Consider the following 14,877-nt stretch of genomic DNA (forward strand, 5'->3'; position numbering starts at 1 on the left):
GTACCACGCAGTGCAACAGGCCGTGCACAACCAACATCCCCTAAGGCGGGTATTTGCACAGCAATCTTAAAGGGACTGTGCTGTGCAAGAAACAGGTCGCGCACAAAAGAAAAATGAGAAGGAACATTGTTAACAACTATCCCTGTTTTATCCTGTTTTTCCAAAGAATTTTGGAAAATTATAGAACCTCCAATCTTTCCTCCCGAGCTTCCCTCAGAATCCTCTCGTCTAAACACTGTGCCTGTGTGATGTGCCTATCTTACATCTGAATAAACTCCCATTGAATAATAATCTGCATTGTAGCCACCTCTGGTAGCTATACAATCTCGATATTCATCTCCTCTGGGCAAACAGGAGCCTAGCACGTAATTAATATATGTTCCACTCCTCATTCTCCACTACGTCTTGAGTGTCCTCTTATTACAAATGTGCTTTTTCAAAGTCTTTATTACCATACAGCTTATTTTTGTTAATTCTCTGTTATACTCCCTCTTAGCTTTCCTGCTCTCCCTTTTAGTAATTTTTCAATTTTTTTTGTATTTGTTCTGGGGATCTTTTTTATCTGTTAAGTGCTTTTTTTCTTAAGTTTCAAATTTGACAGTATCTCCCTGTTCATTGTACCAAAGATACACCCCTACTCTTTCATGAAACAATATTTTTAAGGAGGTGTCTTTTTTATGTTTCACTCCTAAAGATACTATCCCATGCTGGGATAAGGTGCCATGACTTCCAGCAACTCTCCAATATTTCAACTAGCAGCAGATTCTTAATGTGTCGATCTAGATATTTGAAGGTGTGACAGCAAAGCTCCATCTCGTCATCATCCAAAATCCACACATATACATACACCTTCCAGCAGAGTCTACAGAAGAGGATTCAGAAGCAGAATCTTCAGTTAATTTCATTTTACCCCAGCCCAGAGATGACGACTAATTATAGCACAACATCTGTACTACTAACTCAGGGAATAAGGATCAAATCTGGAACATCTGAGAGCTGTACAGCTCAGGTCATCAAGGGAGCTATAACAAAAGCAAAAAACAAAAGCTGGAAATCTGAAATAAGAACAGAAAATGCTGGAAGTACTCAGCAGTCTGGCAGCATCTGTGAAGACAGAAACAGCAGGGCTGTGACCTTACATCAGAACTAGGAAATGTTGGAAATGTAACAGGTTTTGAGCAAACAAAAGGGAGGAGAGTGGGAAGAGCAACAAAAGAGAAGGTCTGTGAAAGGGTGGAGGGCAGGAGAGATTAAATGGCAAAAGCTTTCATGATGCAAAGCCAATGAGAGTGGTAATGGGACAAGTAAAGTAACAAAAGATGAGTCTTGAGGAGGTGTGAATGGAGGATCCTGAATAGCTGCCATCTGAAAGCAAAGAAAAGGAAATAAGAGAGAAAAATAGCAAAGAAAAATGAAACAAAATGGGGGCAGACATTACAATCTAAAACTGTTGAATTCAATGTTGAGTGTTATAACATTATGGAAAAGAGCATTATTATTACCTGAATAACTCTGAAAGAAATTCCAAAACCTTCTTCAATGTTTTTACCTCCAAGCAGAACCTGCAGCAGAGAACATGAGTACCAGTGAAATTTAATTGACAACTAGATCAATATATTACAGCTATATACAAAAATGGTTCTTGTTTACTTGTGTCTTCACGTGTGCCCCTGTGAATAACATTTCAAAACACACTGCATTAAGATAACACACCTTGCATGCAACTTCTGTCTTCATTTTATTATTCCCAAAGAGATTGGCAGGAGGTCCACTGGTCGTTGAAGTTCCTGAGTTCTCACAACGATGCAAGAACTTGGTTACTTCAATCTGCAGCTCAATTGTATTTATGTACCTATAATAAATATGCAAAAAGATTAGGTCAAATGACAAGCAACACGTAGCTCTGTTGTTACGACTGGTCTGCTTCAGTTAGTCGATTGCATGGACATATTGTCTGTGATTCAAACCCCTGTAATGGATTTACTGTTATAGCAGCTCAATCAAAATTGGTTAACGATTGAATTTTATCATGACATGAAGAAAAGGTGCTTTCATTATACTTTTCGCCCTGTTTTATTTTTAAAGTGCAATCAAATAGCAAAGAACTGAAGGCACCAAGCAATCTCTCCCTCTTTGAAGGTGCTCTTCATGGCACAGGTGAAGTGCAGGTGATCAAACTAAAACCTAGATGCTACCAGTCGACTGATCAAAAGCCTTCTTAAAATTTGTTCTCAGGAGGTGGGTGATGAACTGCAAGGCTGCATTTATTACCCAACCCTAGCTGCCTAGAGAAGGCGGTGGTGAGCCTCCTCCTTGAACTGTTGCCATTCTTGTGATGATGGTGATCCCACAATGGTTAGGTAGGGAATGTCAAGAGATTGATCCAACGGTTATGAGGAATTCATAATAAGGAAGTTCCTTTTGCTTCATGTCTTACTCGTAGGGTGGTAACATTACTAATACTGATCGATAAGCTTTTCTCTCTAGCAGTGAGAGAAGACAGGAGGGAGGTTCCTTTTTATTTTAAACATACAATAAATGGTGAACACTTCACCACTGCACTCCTCTCCCAGAATTCCCCTGCCAAAGTAAACAAAGCCACTATATTAACAGTACAGGAGAAGGTAGTCTAATTCACTTGCATTGGCTACTATAACTTTCTCTTGTCTTATTAGACCAGAAACAGGCTCATTAGAAATAGATGCGAGTTAGCAATGATAATGATAGCTACCTACTCCTAGGATAAGAAATTTACTTTGACAAGAATTTTCACGATTTTGAGAGCTACAAGTTATTGAAAAATTGAAAATGTTTATTTAATATTGTCACCTCTGCCTGAGGCTAATTTTTGCTCTAGAGTGTTCATTGGTAACAACTCACTGACAACAGCCTGGCTTGAGCTTGCATTTGGACTCCCAAATATGACAAAATGATACCCAAGCTTTCGTGTGTGTATATACAGCATATGTATTTTCAAGTTTTCGGTTCCCAACTTATTAGTCCTACAGATTTTATCCAGCTACCTTGAGACATCCGCTGCAGACATTTTTTTGCGAAAAGAATTGACAATTTTCTTTCTCGATGAGCTGCGGCTGGACATTTCTTGCAAATAGGTTTTCAGGTGACTTTTAGCTTCTATCAGCCAATCTTGTTTGGCTCCCAGTGCTCTATAAGATTCTGCTTTGTGACTGAAAAACCTGATGCACGTCATGGCTGCTCGCATGTGGTCCTGAAATGAACACATTACAACATATTTCTCCATACATCTACGAAGGTCCATGTGAAAAAGGTTCATGCACAAGTCAAAAACAGCAATTACCTTCATAAAACGCTGCAAATCGTACAGAATGTTGAAGAAACCCCTTGTTTGCAAATGTTTGCAGGATGCAATCAGGTGGCAACTCCATCTCTCCAGGCTTGGATCCATATTTTCCATCAAATTTTCTAAAGCATGCAGTTTTCCAGTTTCATAACTTGGTATGAAAATTCCTCGCATGAACACTTCTTCAGGACAACCCTGAAAGTGAGAAATACAATCCAAAATATAATCCTGCGCTTTGATCAAAACTAAGTTAGAAACTGTGAATTAAACATGGAAAAGTCTGGAAAAACACAGTAGCCCAGTAAGTCTCCAAAAAAGAAAGTTTATTTCTGAAACGTTACAACCGAAAACACCAACCTCACTATCTCTTTCAAACTGCAGATTCATCTGTTAATTGGCAGCATATTGTATTTTTATTTCAGATTTCCAACATTATTGCTTTCTTTTTTTACCCTCCTCCAAGTTAGAAACAATAAGGCTTATTAACCAGGTTTACACAGATCTACAGCACAGAAACATATTCTACCCAACTGGTTTATGATAGCATTTATGATCCACAAAAGCCTCTTTCCACCCCTCTTCATCCAGCCCTATCAACATATCCCTCTATTCCTTTCTCCATCATGTGATATTTAACTTACCCTTTAAAGTATCTATGCAATTTTCCTGAACTACTTCTGTGGTAGCGAGTTCCACATTCTAACCAGTCACTGTGTAAAGAAATTTCACCTGAATTCCCTGGTGGATTTATTACTGCCTCTTTTATATTTATGACCTCTAGTTTAGGATTTCCCCAAAACACCAGTAATCTTGAGATTCTGGAAAAGCTAATTTGGTAGTTGTTCTGTCAGATCTCACCAAAGAATTAGTTTAAAAATGAAATACACATCGAATTTTAAATTACATTGCTTTCTCCTACTTGTGGGCATTCTCATATTCTCCAGTTGAAAAAGCAGGGAGGTAACCTGCATCCTGTCTTTGTCCATGGCTGGAAAATCCTGCAGCTAAATCCACATCATCAAAATCCTGGGTACATCACTAATCATCCATTTATGCCAAGTAATTTTATACAATGTGCATGCATTATTGTTTGGTAAATCCAAGTATGGCAACAGCAATGTCTTACCTTATCCAGCAGATGCTGCAGTGCTTCTCTCATGCAGTTGTGTCTCATATAAAAACTAATGATGGCCAAGTTAGTACCATAAGTTTGCAAGTAGAACAGGCACTCCTGGTAAAAGAATTGTTGTTTGATCTTTCCATCCCCCATAATTTCAAAGCATGCACCTTCAACCTTCAGTGCAGCCTCCAATTCTCTCAGCGGGGCAAGAATGTCATCATCCTGCTGTTTAAGTACAAATGGAAATAAAGATAACCATCAGAACAAAACAGCAGGGTAGCATTTCCTCACAATTTGCCTGAAATTGACCAAGCCAGTGCCAAAGATCAAGAAATCTCAAGCTCAAGTTACATTCTGTACAAATTAAGTTTCTGCAAACTTATATGCTGGATTAAAAATATCGTGCTGAAGGCCTGCCCTGGCCATAACTGTCCATGCCCCAAGATTGAATTAATCAACATGGAAATTTCTGTTAATTGCGTCCATTTGCGGCCCTACAAGCAGGCTTTTAAAGTTACGTTTTGTTTTATTAAGACGGACCTTTTAAAAGCGCTGATCTTTAAAAAAACTTAACTTAATAAAATGACTATTGTACACCAATGAAACTAGCAAATGGTTCTGTATAGTTTTCTAAAGTCATTTTCAATTATTTAAAATTGGGTTTCTCACAGGTGGTAGGCTAGACACTCTTATAAAAATGCTTATTTTTTGAGATAAACCCATTTTCAGCTGTATTAATAAAACTGCAGTAGGTTACCACTATTCAATATATCAAGGTTATTTTTTAATGCAGGGGAAAAAGAACTGCACTTCAAAATGCAGACTGATAGCACTAGTTCATGAAAGATTTTACATTGATTATCCAAATGAATTTGAACAGAAATGTGAATCATAATTTCACTTTGGAAAACTAACGCTATTTCCAACCTAATTTGCAGCTGGATTGCCGATTGCTGCCAAAGTAGACACTCTTTCCCATCATCTTTCCTTTTCCACCACACAGTGTTGGAAAATATAATCAGATATAATCATCTATAATGCTTAAATATAGATTGCACCACCCACCTCTTGAAATAGGTTTCTTATTTATTAACATTATTCATTGAGATTTTCTCTGTATTAAACACATGAGGCACTTGAGCTTCTGATGGGAGTGGATGAGTCAAATCCACTCTTTCACAAGGACTTGCCCACAATCCCAGAGACTCAGCAGAAGGAAATCCTCTCTCAGATGCATCAATTTTATCCACTTCTTCCTATGTTTGGCAAATCAGCTGTACCTTTCCAAGCTGTATATTATCCAAACCTTTTGTTGAAAGCAGCTGGCTATCTTGAATTTAAAAGCTGAAAACTTCTAGCTTCTGTCTTCAGACAAGCATCATGTTGCAGTTGCTCCTTTTCTTAAACATCACTGATTATTCTAGTCACTATCCAAATTACAAACAAGGTTGATCAGAGAATAAACTTTCCTTGATGAACATTTTAGCTTGAAAAAGGAAGGATTATTTTAGGGCAAAGAAATAGAAATACAGTTAATTGTCCTAATACGTGTATCAGGTTTCTTTTTTACTAATAAGCTTTTAAATACTCATATTTACATTGTGCCTCTGTGTTCTACTGTTGTACATCCTGCTTTTAATTAAATAATGAAGTAAATATGCAAAGGAATCCTCCTGAAGTATGACTCTATTTAGTCTCATTCAGAAATTCTGCATTATAGACATGCAATTGGATTACTCAGTTTCACTTTGGTAATGCCATTTACACTGAAATCACCATTTTATAAAGATAAACAACGGACATGTAATGCTATAAGTCTAAGAGAATAGCATCACAGCAAAATTAGTCATCGTATTGACATATCTTGCACATTTCCAAGTTCATTATTTTTAGAAGTTGCTGCAAAATAAAAAGCTCATTACCACAGGAAGGACTGGTTTAACAGATGTCTCTAGGTGCTGCACTACTTCTTGCAAGAGAGGAGGACCAAGAGTCAGTTGGTTTCGGTCGAATGGTGGCTTTAAGCAACGAATGAATTTCTCTCGAGCTTCAGACAAGTTCCCCACTTTGAGGCTGGCCAAACCCCAAGCATGCCAGACGCCACCCGGATCCAGTCCACTCTTAGTTGAAACCTAAAAAGTGAAAGCAGTCAACATCACCAAATCGTCCTTTGACCCAATACAAATTGAGCAATGGGAATAATAAAATAACTTTGTCAAAATTAAAATTCTTACACTGCTTCGCATTCCTAAACAGAACATACCTCAAAAATATTACTGTTGAAATCCAACTCAACAAGGAAGTAGCACAAGTTATTTACAAGATCAGGAGACAAAGCATCCGGGAACTTGATTTAAAAGAGGTTAACCTGCATGGATAGGCTCTGGACTTGGTTAAAATGTTAGTTCAGAAACTGAATTGACACTTTCCCAATAGTAAAGCCTAGGGTACGACTGACAAGTTGGCTCAGTTGGTAGCATGCTCAACATTCAGTCAGAACATCGTAGACTCGAGCCCCAATACAGGAACTAAGTGACATTTCAGTGCATTGCTCAGGAAGTGCTGAACTGTCAGAGGTACTGCATTCTGGATGATACAAAACCTTATCATGCTGCAGGTGAACATAAAAAATCCAATAGAATGCTTTGAAGAGGAACAGGGAGCACCAATGTCTGGTCAACATCATTCCAACCAATACCCATAAAATTACAATAACTAGTCAGCCATCTCATTGCTATTTGTGAAATCTTGCTGTGTGCAATTGGCTTCAAGATTTGCCTACAACAACAACTTGTATTTAGATCACATCTTTAATGTAATAAAATGCCCCAAGGCACTTCACAGGAGCATTATAAAGCAAATTATGACACCAAGTCACGCAAGGTGATACTAGGGCAGATGGCCAAAAGCTTTGTCAAAGAAATAAGCTTTAAGCAGCGTCTTAAAGGAGGAAAGCGAGGTAGAGTGTCAGAGAGGTTTAGAGAGGTTATTCCAGAGATTACGGCCCAGGCAGCTGAAGGTACCACCACCAATAGTAGAGTAATTAAAATTGGGGATGCTCAAGAGGCCAGAATTTGATCAGCGCAGATATTGGAGAATTAAAGGACTGAAGGAGATTACAGAGATAAGGAGGGGTGAGGCCATGGAGGGATTTGAAAATAGGATGAGAATTTTAAAATCAAGGCATTACTTGACTGGAAGCCAATGTTGGTCAGCAAGGACAGGGGCGGCACAGTGGCGCAGTGGTTAGCACCGCCGCCTCACAGCTCCAGCGACCCGGGTTCAATTCTGGGTACTGCCTGTGTGGAGTTTGCAAGTTCTCCCTGTGTCTGCGTGGGTTTCCTCCGGGTGCTCCGGTTTCCTCCCACATGCCAAAGACTTGCAGGTTGATAGGTAAATTGGCCATTATAAATTGCCCCTAGTATAGGTAGGTGGTAGGGAAATATAGGGACAGGTGGGGATGTGGTAGGAATATGGAATTAGTGTAGGATTAGTATAAATGGGTGGTTGATGGTCGGCACAGACTCGGTGGGCCAAAGGGCCTGTTTCAGTGCTGTATCTCCAAACTAAACTAAAGGGGACTTGGTTCAGGTAAGGACACAGGCAGCAGAATTTTGGATGACCTCAAGTTTAAGGAGGGCAGAACGTGGGAGGCCAGCCAAGAGTGGGTTGGAATAGTTAAGTTAGAGGTAACAAAGGCATGAATGCAACATAGCAACTGTGACTACAATTCTGAAGTATTTTATCAGATGTGAAATTTCTGAGTACTGCTTTGTAGTTCAGAGAAACAACCTCACAGTATTTTGAAATCTCCACACTCGCTTTTGCTTTATCAGACACTAAATGCATTTCTGTCTTCACGTACCTCAACAGCTAGTGCATAGTATTCCGTTTCCAAAAGCTTATTTCTCAGTCTTGTGATGGCTGCTGGTTGAAGGATTTGTTCAAGAGAAGGCACATCCTGGTAGTTAGCAGCAACTAAAATCTTCACTACATCCACCTTGCTGATATAACTGCATGAAGTGACAGAAACCAGAAAATTAAGCTTGAAAGGGCACTTCTACAAGAAATGCACTGTTTATTTAAGGGATTGTTCAATTTCGTTGAGGTGGCAAATTCATAGAAAAAGATGCCATAGACATTTTCCACACATTTGCAAGTGGAATAGCACTCAGACAAACTCTTCAGGGTGACAATGTTGCACATGGGCAGGTTACGCACTCTGCAGCTCTCCAGTGCGATCAAGTTTTCCAGCATGGCATAATAGACTGAGGTCATAGAGTCGTACAGCATAGAAACAGGCCCTTCGGCCCACCGCGTCCATACCGACCATAATGCCTATCTATACTAATCCCACCTGCCTGCATTAATTCCATATCCCTATATGCCTTGCTCATTCAAGTACCTGTCCAGAGGCCTCTTAAATGTTGCTACTGTTCCTGCCTCCACCACCTCCTCAGGCAGCTCATTCCAGATACCCACTATTCTTTGTGTGAAAAATTTACCCTTTTGATCCCCTTTAAACCTCTTCCCTCTCACCTTAATTCTATGCCCTCTAGTTTTAGTCATCCCTACCATGGGAAACAGACTCTGGCTATCTACCCTATCTATGCCTCTCATAATTTTATATACCTCTATCATGTCCCCTCTCAACCTCCTTCGCTCCAGGGAAAACAGCCCCAGCCTATCCAATCTCTCTTTATAACTCAAGCCCTCCAAACCAGACAACATCCTTGTGAATCTTTTCTGCACCCTCTCTAGCTTAATCACATCTTTCCTGTAGTGCGGCAACCAGAACTGCACACAGTACTCCAAATGCGGCCTAACCAACGTTATGTACAACTGTAACATGACGTCCCAACTCTTGTACTCAGTGCCTCGGCCGATGAAGGCAAGCATGCCATACGCCTTCTTCACCACCCTGTCTACCTGTGTTGCCACTTTCAGGGAACTATGTACTTGCACCCCAAGGTCTCTCTGCTCAACAACACTCCCCAGGGCCCTGCCATTCACTGTATATGTCCTGCCCTGGTTTAACTTCCCAAAATGCATCACTTCGCACTTGTCTGCGTTAAATTCCATTTATCAATCCCTTGCCCACTTTCCCAGTTGAGCTATATCCTGTTGTAACCTTAGACAACCTTCTTCACTGTCCACTATACCACCAATTTTGGTGTCATCTTACATGCAAACTTACTAATCATGCCCCTTACATTCACATCCAAGTCATTAATATATATAACAAACAACAGAGGGCCCAGCACCAATCCCTGCAGCACACCACTGGTCACCGGCCTCCAATCTGAAAAACAACCCTCCACTACCACCCTCTGCCTCCTATCACCGAGCCAATTTTGTATCCAATTGACTAGGTCACCCTGGATCCCATGTGTTCTTCTGGACCAGCCTACCATGCGAGACCCTGTCAAAGGCCTTGCTAAAGTACATGCAGACAACGTCCATCGCCCTGCCCTCGTCAATCCTCTTGGTCACCTCCTCGAAAAACTGAATCAAATTAGTGAGACATGATTTCCCACAAACAAAGCCATGCTGACTATCCCTAATCAGACCATGCCTTTCCAAATGCATATAAATCCTATCTCTCAGAATCCCTTCCAATAACTTTCCCACCACTGATGTAAGGCTCACCGGCCTGTAGTTCCCTGGATTATCCCTGCTGCCCTTCTTAAATAAAGGCACAACATTAGCTATCCTCCGGTCTTCCAGTACCTCACCTGTGGCTAACGATGATACAAAAATCTCTGCCAGGGCCCCAACAATCTCCTCCCTTGTTCTCATAGCATCCTAGGATACACCTGGTCAGGCCCTGGGGATTTATCCACCTTAATGCGTTTCAAAACCTCCAGCACCTCCTCCTTTGTAATGTTGATATGATCCAGGATATCGCTGTTCCCTCCCTTGAACTCACTACCTTCCACGACCTTCTCCACGGTGAGTACAGACGAGAAGTATTCATTTAAGACCGCGCCCATTTCCCATGGCACCACACATAGATTACCACACTGATCCTTAAGGGGACCTACTCTCTCCTTAGCTACCCTTTTACTCTTAATATACTTATAGAATCTTTTGGGATTCTCCTTTATCTTATCTGCCAGGGAAATCTCATGGCCCCTTTTCGCCCTCCTAATTTCCTTCTTAAGTGTACTCCTACATCCCCTATACTCCTCGAGGGACTCGCTTGATCCCAGCTGCCTATACCTGACATATGCCTCCTTCTTTGTCCTGACCAGACCCTCAATATCCCTCGTCAACCAAGGTTCCCTAAACTTGCCAGTCTTGCCCTTCCATCTAACAGGAACATGCCAGCCCTGAACTCTTCCTATCTCACTTTTAAAAGCCTCCCACTTGCCAGATGTCCCTTTACCTGTAAATAGCCTCTCCCATTCAACTTTTGAGAGCTCCTGTCTGATGCCATCAAAATTAGCCTTCCCCCAATTTAGGACTTTAACCTGAGGACCAGTCCTATCCTTTTCCATAACTATCTTGAAGCTAATAGAGTTACGGTCACTGGTCCCAAAGTGCTCCCCCACTGACACATCAACCACCTGCCCAGCCTCATTTCCTAAGAGGAGGTCGAGTGTAGCCCCTTCTCTAGTAGGGCCATCCACATACTGCTTCAGAAAACTATCCTGGGCACACTTAACAAATTCTTCCCCATTGATCCCTTAGCACGAAGGCAGTCCCAGTCAATATTAGGGAAGTTAAAATCACCTACTATTACAACCCTATAATTCCTACACCTAGCTGTGATTTCCCTATGTATATGCTCCTCCACTTCCCTCTGACTATTGGGGGGCGTACAGTATAATCCCATCAAAGTGATCATCCCTTTCTTATTTCTGTTCTACCCATATGACCTCGCTGGACATTCCCCCCGGGATATCCTCCCTAAGTAGTGCCGTGATGTTCTCCCTAATCAATAGTGCAACTCCCCCTCCTCTCTTACCTCCACCTCTATCACGCCGGAAGGATCGGTACCCTGGAACATTGAGCTGCCAGTCCTGCCCATCCCTCAACCACGTTTCCGTAATAGCTATAATATCACAATCCCATGTACCGATCCATGCTCTGAGTTCATCTGCCTTACCTGTAAGGCTTCTTGCATTAAAGTAAATGCAGTTTAGCCTACCAGACCTTCCACGCTCCCTGTCCTGCCCCTGCCCAGCCTGCCTACTGGACTTGCTTGCTTTAACCTCTACATTTGCCTCAACTATCTCATTGGACAGACTACTACTTTGGGTCCCAACCCCCTGCAATACTAGTTTAAACCCTCCCGAGTAGTACTAGCAAACCTCCCCACAAGGATATTGGTCCCCCTCCAGTTTAGATGTAACCCGTCCTTCTTGTACAGGTCACCTCTGCACCAGAAGAGATCCCAATGATCCAAGTAGCTGAAGCCCTCCCACCTACACCAGCTCTTCAGCCTCGCATTCATTTGCCTTATCCTCCTATTCCTACCCTCACTAGCACGTGGCACAGGGAGTAATCCTGAGATTACAACCCTAGAGGTCCTGCTTTTTAACCTTCTGCCTAACTCCCTATATTCACTTTGCAGGACCTTATCTTTCTTCCTGCCTATGTCGTTAGTACCAATATGGACCACGACCTCTGGCTGCTCACCCTTCCCTTTCAGAATGTCCTACAGCCGCTCCGAGACATTCTTGGCCCTAGCACCAGGGAGGCAACATACCATCCTGAAGTCTCGTTTGCGGCCACAGAAACGCCTGTCTGCACCCCTTACGATAGAATCCCCTATCACTATAGCTCTTCCACCCCTTTTCCTCCCCTGCTGTGCAGTAGAGCCCTCCGTGGTGCCACAAACCTGGCTGTTGCTGCTTTCTCCTCGGGGGGGGGGGGGGGGGGGGGGGTGTTCATTTTCCCCCCCCCCCCCAACAGTATCCAAAGCGGTAAATCTGTATGACAGAGGGATGGCCACAGGGGACTCCTGCACTATCTGCCTGCGCCTACTATTCCGTCTGGTGGTCACCCATCCCTTTTCTGCCCGTGTTGCCATTACCTGCGGTGTGACCACCTCACTAAACGTGCTATCCACGACGTCCTCAGCATCGCAGATGCTCCACAGTGAATCCACCCACAGCTCCAGCTCCGTAATACGGGTGGCCAGTCGCTGCAGCTGGATACACTCCCTGCACACATGGTCATCAGGGACACTGGAAGCATCCCTGATTTTCCACATAGCACAGGAGGAGCATATCACAGGGCTGAGCTCCCCTGCCATGACTTACCCTTAGGTTAATTAGTTACTCCCTTAATTAAAAAATACTAATTACACTAGGGGCCTTGTTCTACCCACTCCAATCTAAAGTCCTTAATAAAAAAAACACTTTAGTAGTACTCACCTTATCACCAGAGGGTTTTTTTTCCAAAAAGATTTTCCCTTTTTTTTAAAAAGATATTTTAATACATGAGGTCTGTGGGGTTCACAATATGCCTGTCTCTACCTCACTGCAATACCAAGAAAATTACATTTATATTGTGTCATGTCCCCAGGGGTTCCCAAAATGCTTCACAAACAATGAACTATGTTTGAAGTGGAGTCACTATAATGATGTAGGAAAACAATAGTGACTCCACTTCAAAAGTAATTAATTAGTCGTGGAGCCCTTTGAGACATCTGAGAATGTGATAAATGCAGCTACTATTCAGTTATCACTGAACTGAATATTGTTTCTTTGTTGACAAAACTTAAAATGCATGAAATATAGACCTTATACAAAACTGAATGTGAATTTTACCTCTGCCTAAATCATACTCCTGCAGAGACTGTTTGTTATTATCCTAAATGGACCAAGACTGCTGAGCTAAAATCTACACTGCAATTGTTGGTTAAATTGAGAATAAGGCAAACTTCTTGACCACAGTACTCAGGAATACTAACGTTGTCTGCTTGAAGCTGGACTTATATACATTTCCAGCACAGTCAGGGCAGGTTTGGGAATAAACAAGAATTGCTTACTGTTAGCAGCAGAGTTTCTGATGATTCAAATGACTGTTGCTTAAAAGTGACTTAGAAACCTGACTGTAAGCATGCTATAGGTTTAAGAGGTGAATGAATAACGATTGAAAAATGTGCAATGAACAAAGTGCTAATAAACAACAAAGCAATAAGGTGATCAGAGTGAAGGCTGAAACTGAATAAGCACCGAGTCAACCTTTGTACTGTGCTCCATACTCGCAAAATAAAACCTTGCTTAAAGTTAGACTTGTTTGATGCTGATTTTGTTGCACTGCACAGTACAGGAGACCAAAGCTGGGCAAAAGCCTAAGCAGTGTGCTGTGATGTTTGCTTGTTGCAGAATTCAATACCATCAACACGCAAGACATTCACTATTTACCTGCTCATTTAGTCGCTTAATGCCTGCAAGTTATATTAGTGCAAGGATCCAAGGGTGGTGCTGGCAGCATCAACAACCCTGCAATATTGCAATAAATGGCCATTCTACACATCAAATTGTAGACTTATTGGGCTGGTTTTTACCTTGGGCGGATGGGAATGCACCACCGACGTAAAAGTCAGTGGCGAACCCGCTTCCGCCTAGCCCGGGGATCCGTCGCGCATTTTATGGGTCCCCGGGCTTTAACAGTCCCGAGGCAGGACTTCCACCCGCTTGAGGGAGGAGGTCCTGCCTCAGTGAACTGCCGGCCAATCAGGGAGCCTGCAGCTCTTAGTCCCAGCAGTACCACCGGGAGCGGTGGCTGGGACTGCAGCCCAGCGGATAGCATGGAACCAGGAGGGAAGGTAAGTTGGGCACGCCTCACCAGGGAGATCAGTCGCGCCCTGGTGAGGTTAGGGTAGACGTTTGGGGGGAGGGGCGGCGTCTTGGGTCCCGGGTGTGGGTTGGGAGGCAGGGGCGGCACCACAGCCTCACAGCTCCAGCGACCCAGGTTCAGTTCTGGGTACTGCCTGTGTGGAGTTTGCAAGTTCTCCCTGTGTCTGCGTGGGTTTCCGCCAGGTGCTCCGGTTTCCTCCCACCGCCAAAGACTTGCAGGTTGATAGGTAAATTGGCCATTGTAAATTGCCCCTAGTGTAGGTAGGTGGTAGGGAATATGGGATTAATGTAGGATTAGTATAAATGGGTGGTTGATGGTCGGCACAGACTCGGTGGGCCAAAGGGCCTGTTTCAGTGCTGTATCTCTCTATGACTCTATGACCCTGTGCCCGACGGCCATGGACCCCACCACCCCCCTCCACCTGGCGCTCAAAGGACGGCAGCTATCGTTGGGCGGCCTTTCACGTCCACAGCACACCCACTTGCCATGGGTAAAGTACCCATGGAGGCGGGCGACGGCCCTTCAGTGGCCGTTAAGTGGCCACATAAGGGCCCTGAGTGGCCTCGGGCAGGCGGGCCGTTCTCCCCCCCCCCCCCCCCCCACCCCCGTCCGACCACCG

General features: G+C 43.0%; 1 protein-coding gene across 3 annotated transcripts in view; it reads right to left on the minus strand.

The window, feature by feature from the left end:
- The window catches only part of zfyve26 (zinc finger, FYVE domain containing 26), a 125,702-nt gene that overhangs the window by 15,022 nt on the left and 95,803 nt on the right, over positions 1–14,877 (minus strand). For all 3 annotated transcript variants that reach the window (XM_068039427.1, XM_068039426.1, XM_068039428.1), the window contains 7 exons: positions 8,308–8,455; positions 6,365–6,574; positions 4,449–4,667; positions 3,320–3,517; positions 3,024–3,229; positions 1,714–1,852; positions 1,503–1,562 (listed from right to left, as the gene is read on the minus strand). In XM_068039427.1, the coding sequence (XP_067895528.1) occupies positions 1,503–1,562; positions 1,714–1,852; positions 3,024–3,229; positions 3,320–3,517; positions 4,449–4,667; positions 6,365–6,574; positions 8,308–8,455 (1,180 nt within the window). The remainder of the gene's footprint in view (positions 1–1,502; positions 1,563–1,713; positions 1,853–3,023; positions 3,230–3,319; positions 3,518–4,448; positions 4,668–6,364; positions 6,575–8,307; positions 8,456–14,877) is intronic.

This window comes from Heterodontus francisci, chromosome 9 (genome assembly GCF_036365525.1).
Source record: "Heterodontus francisci isolate sHetFra1 chromosome 9, sHetFra1.hap1, whole genome shotgun sequence".
NCBI lineage: Eukaryota > Metazoa > Chordata > Chondrichthyes > Heterodontiformes > Heterodontidae > Heterodontus > Heterodontus francisci.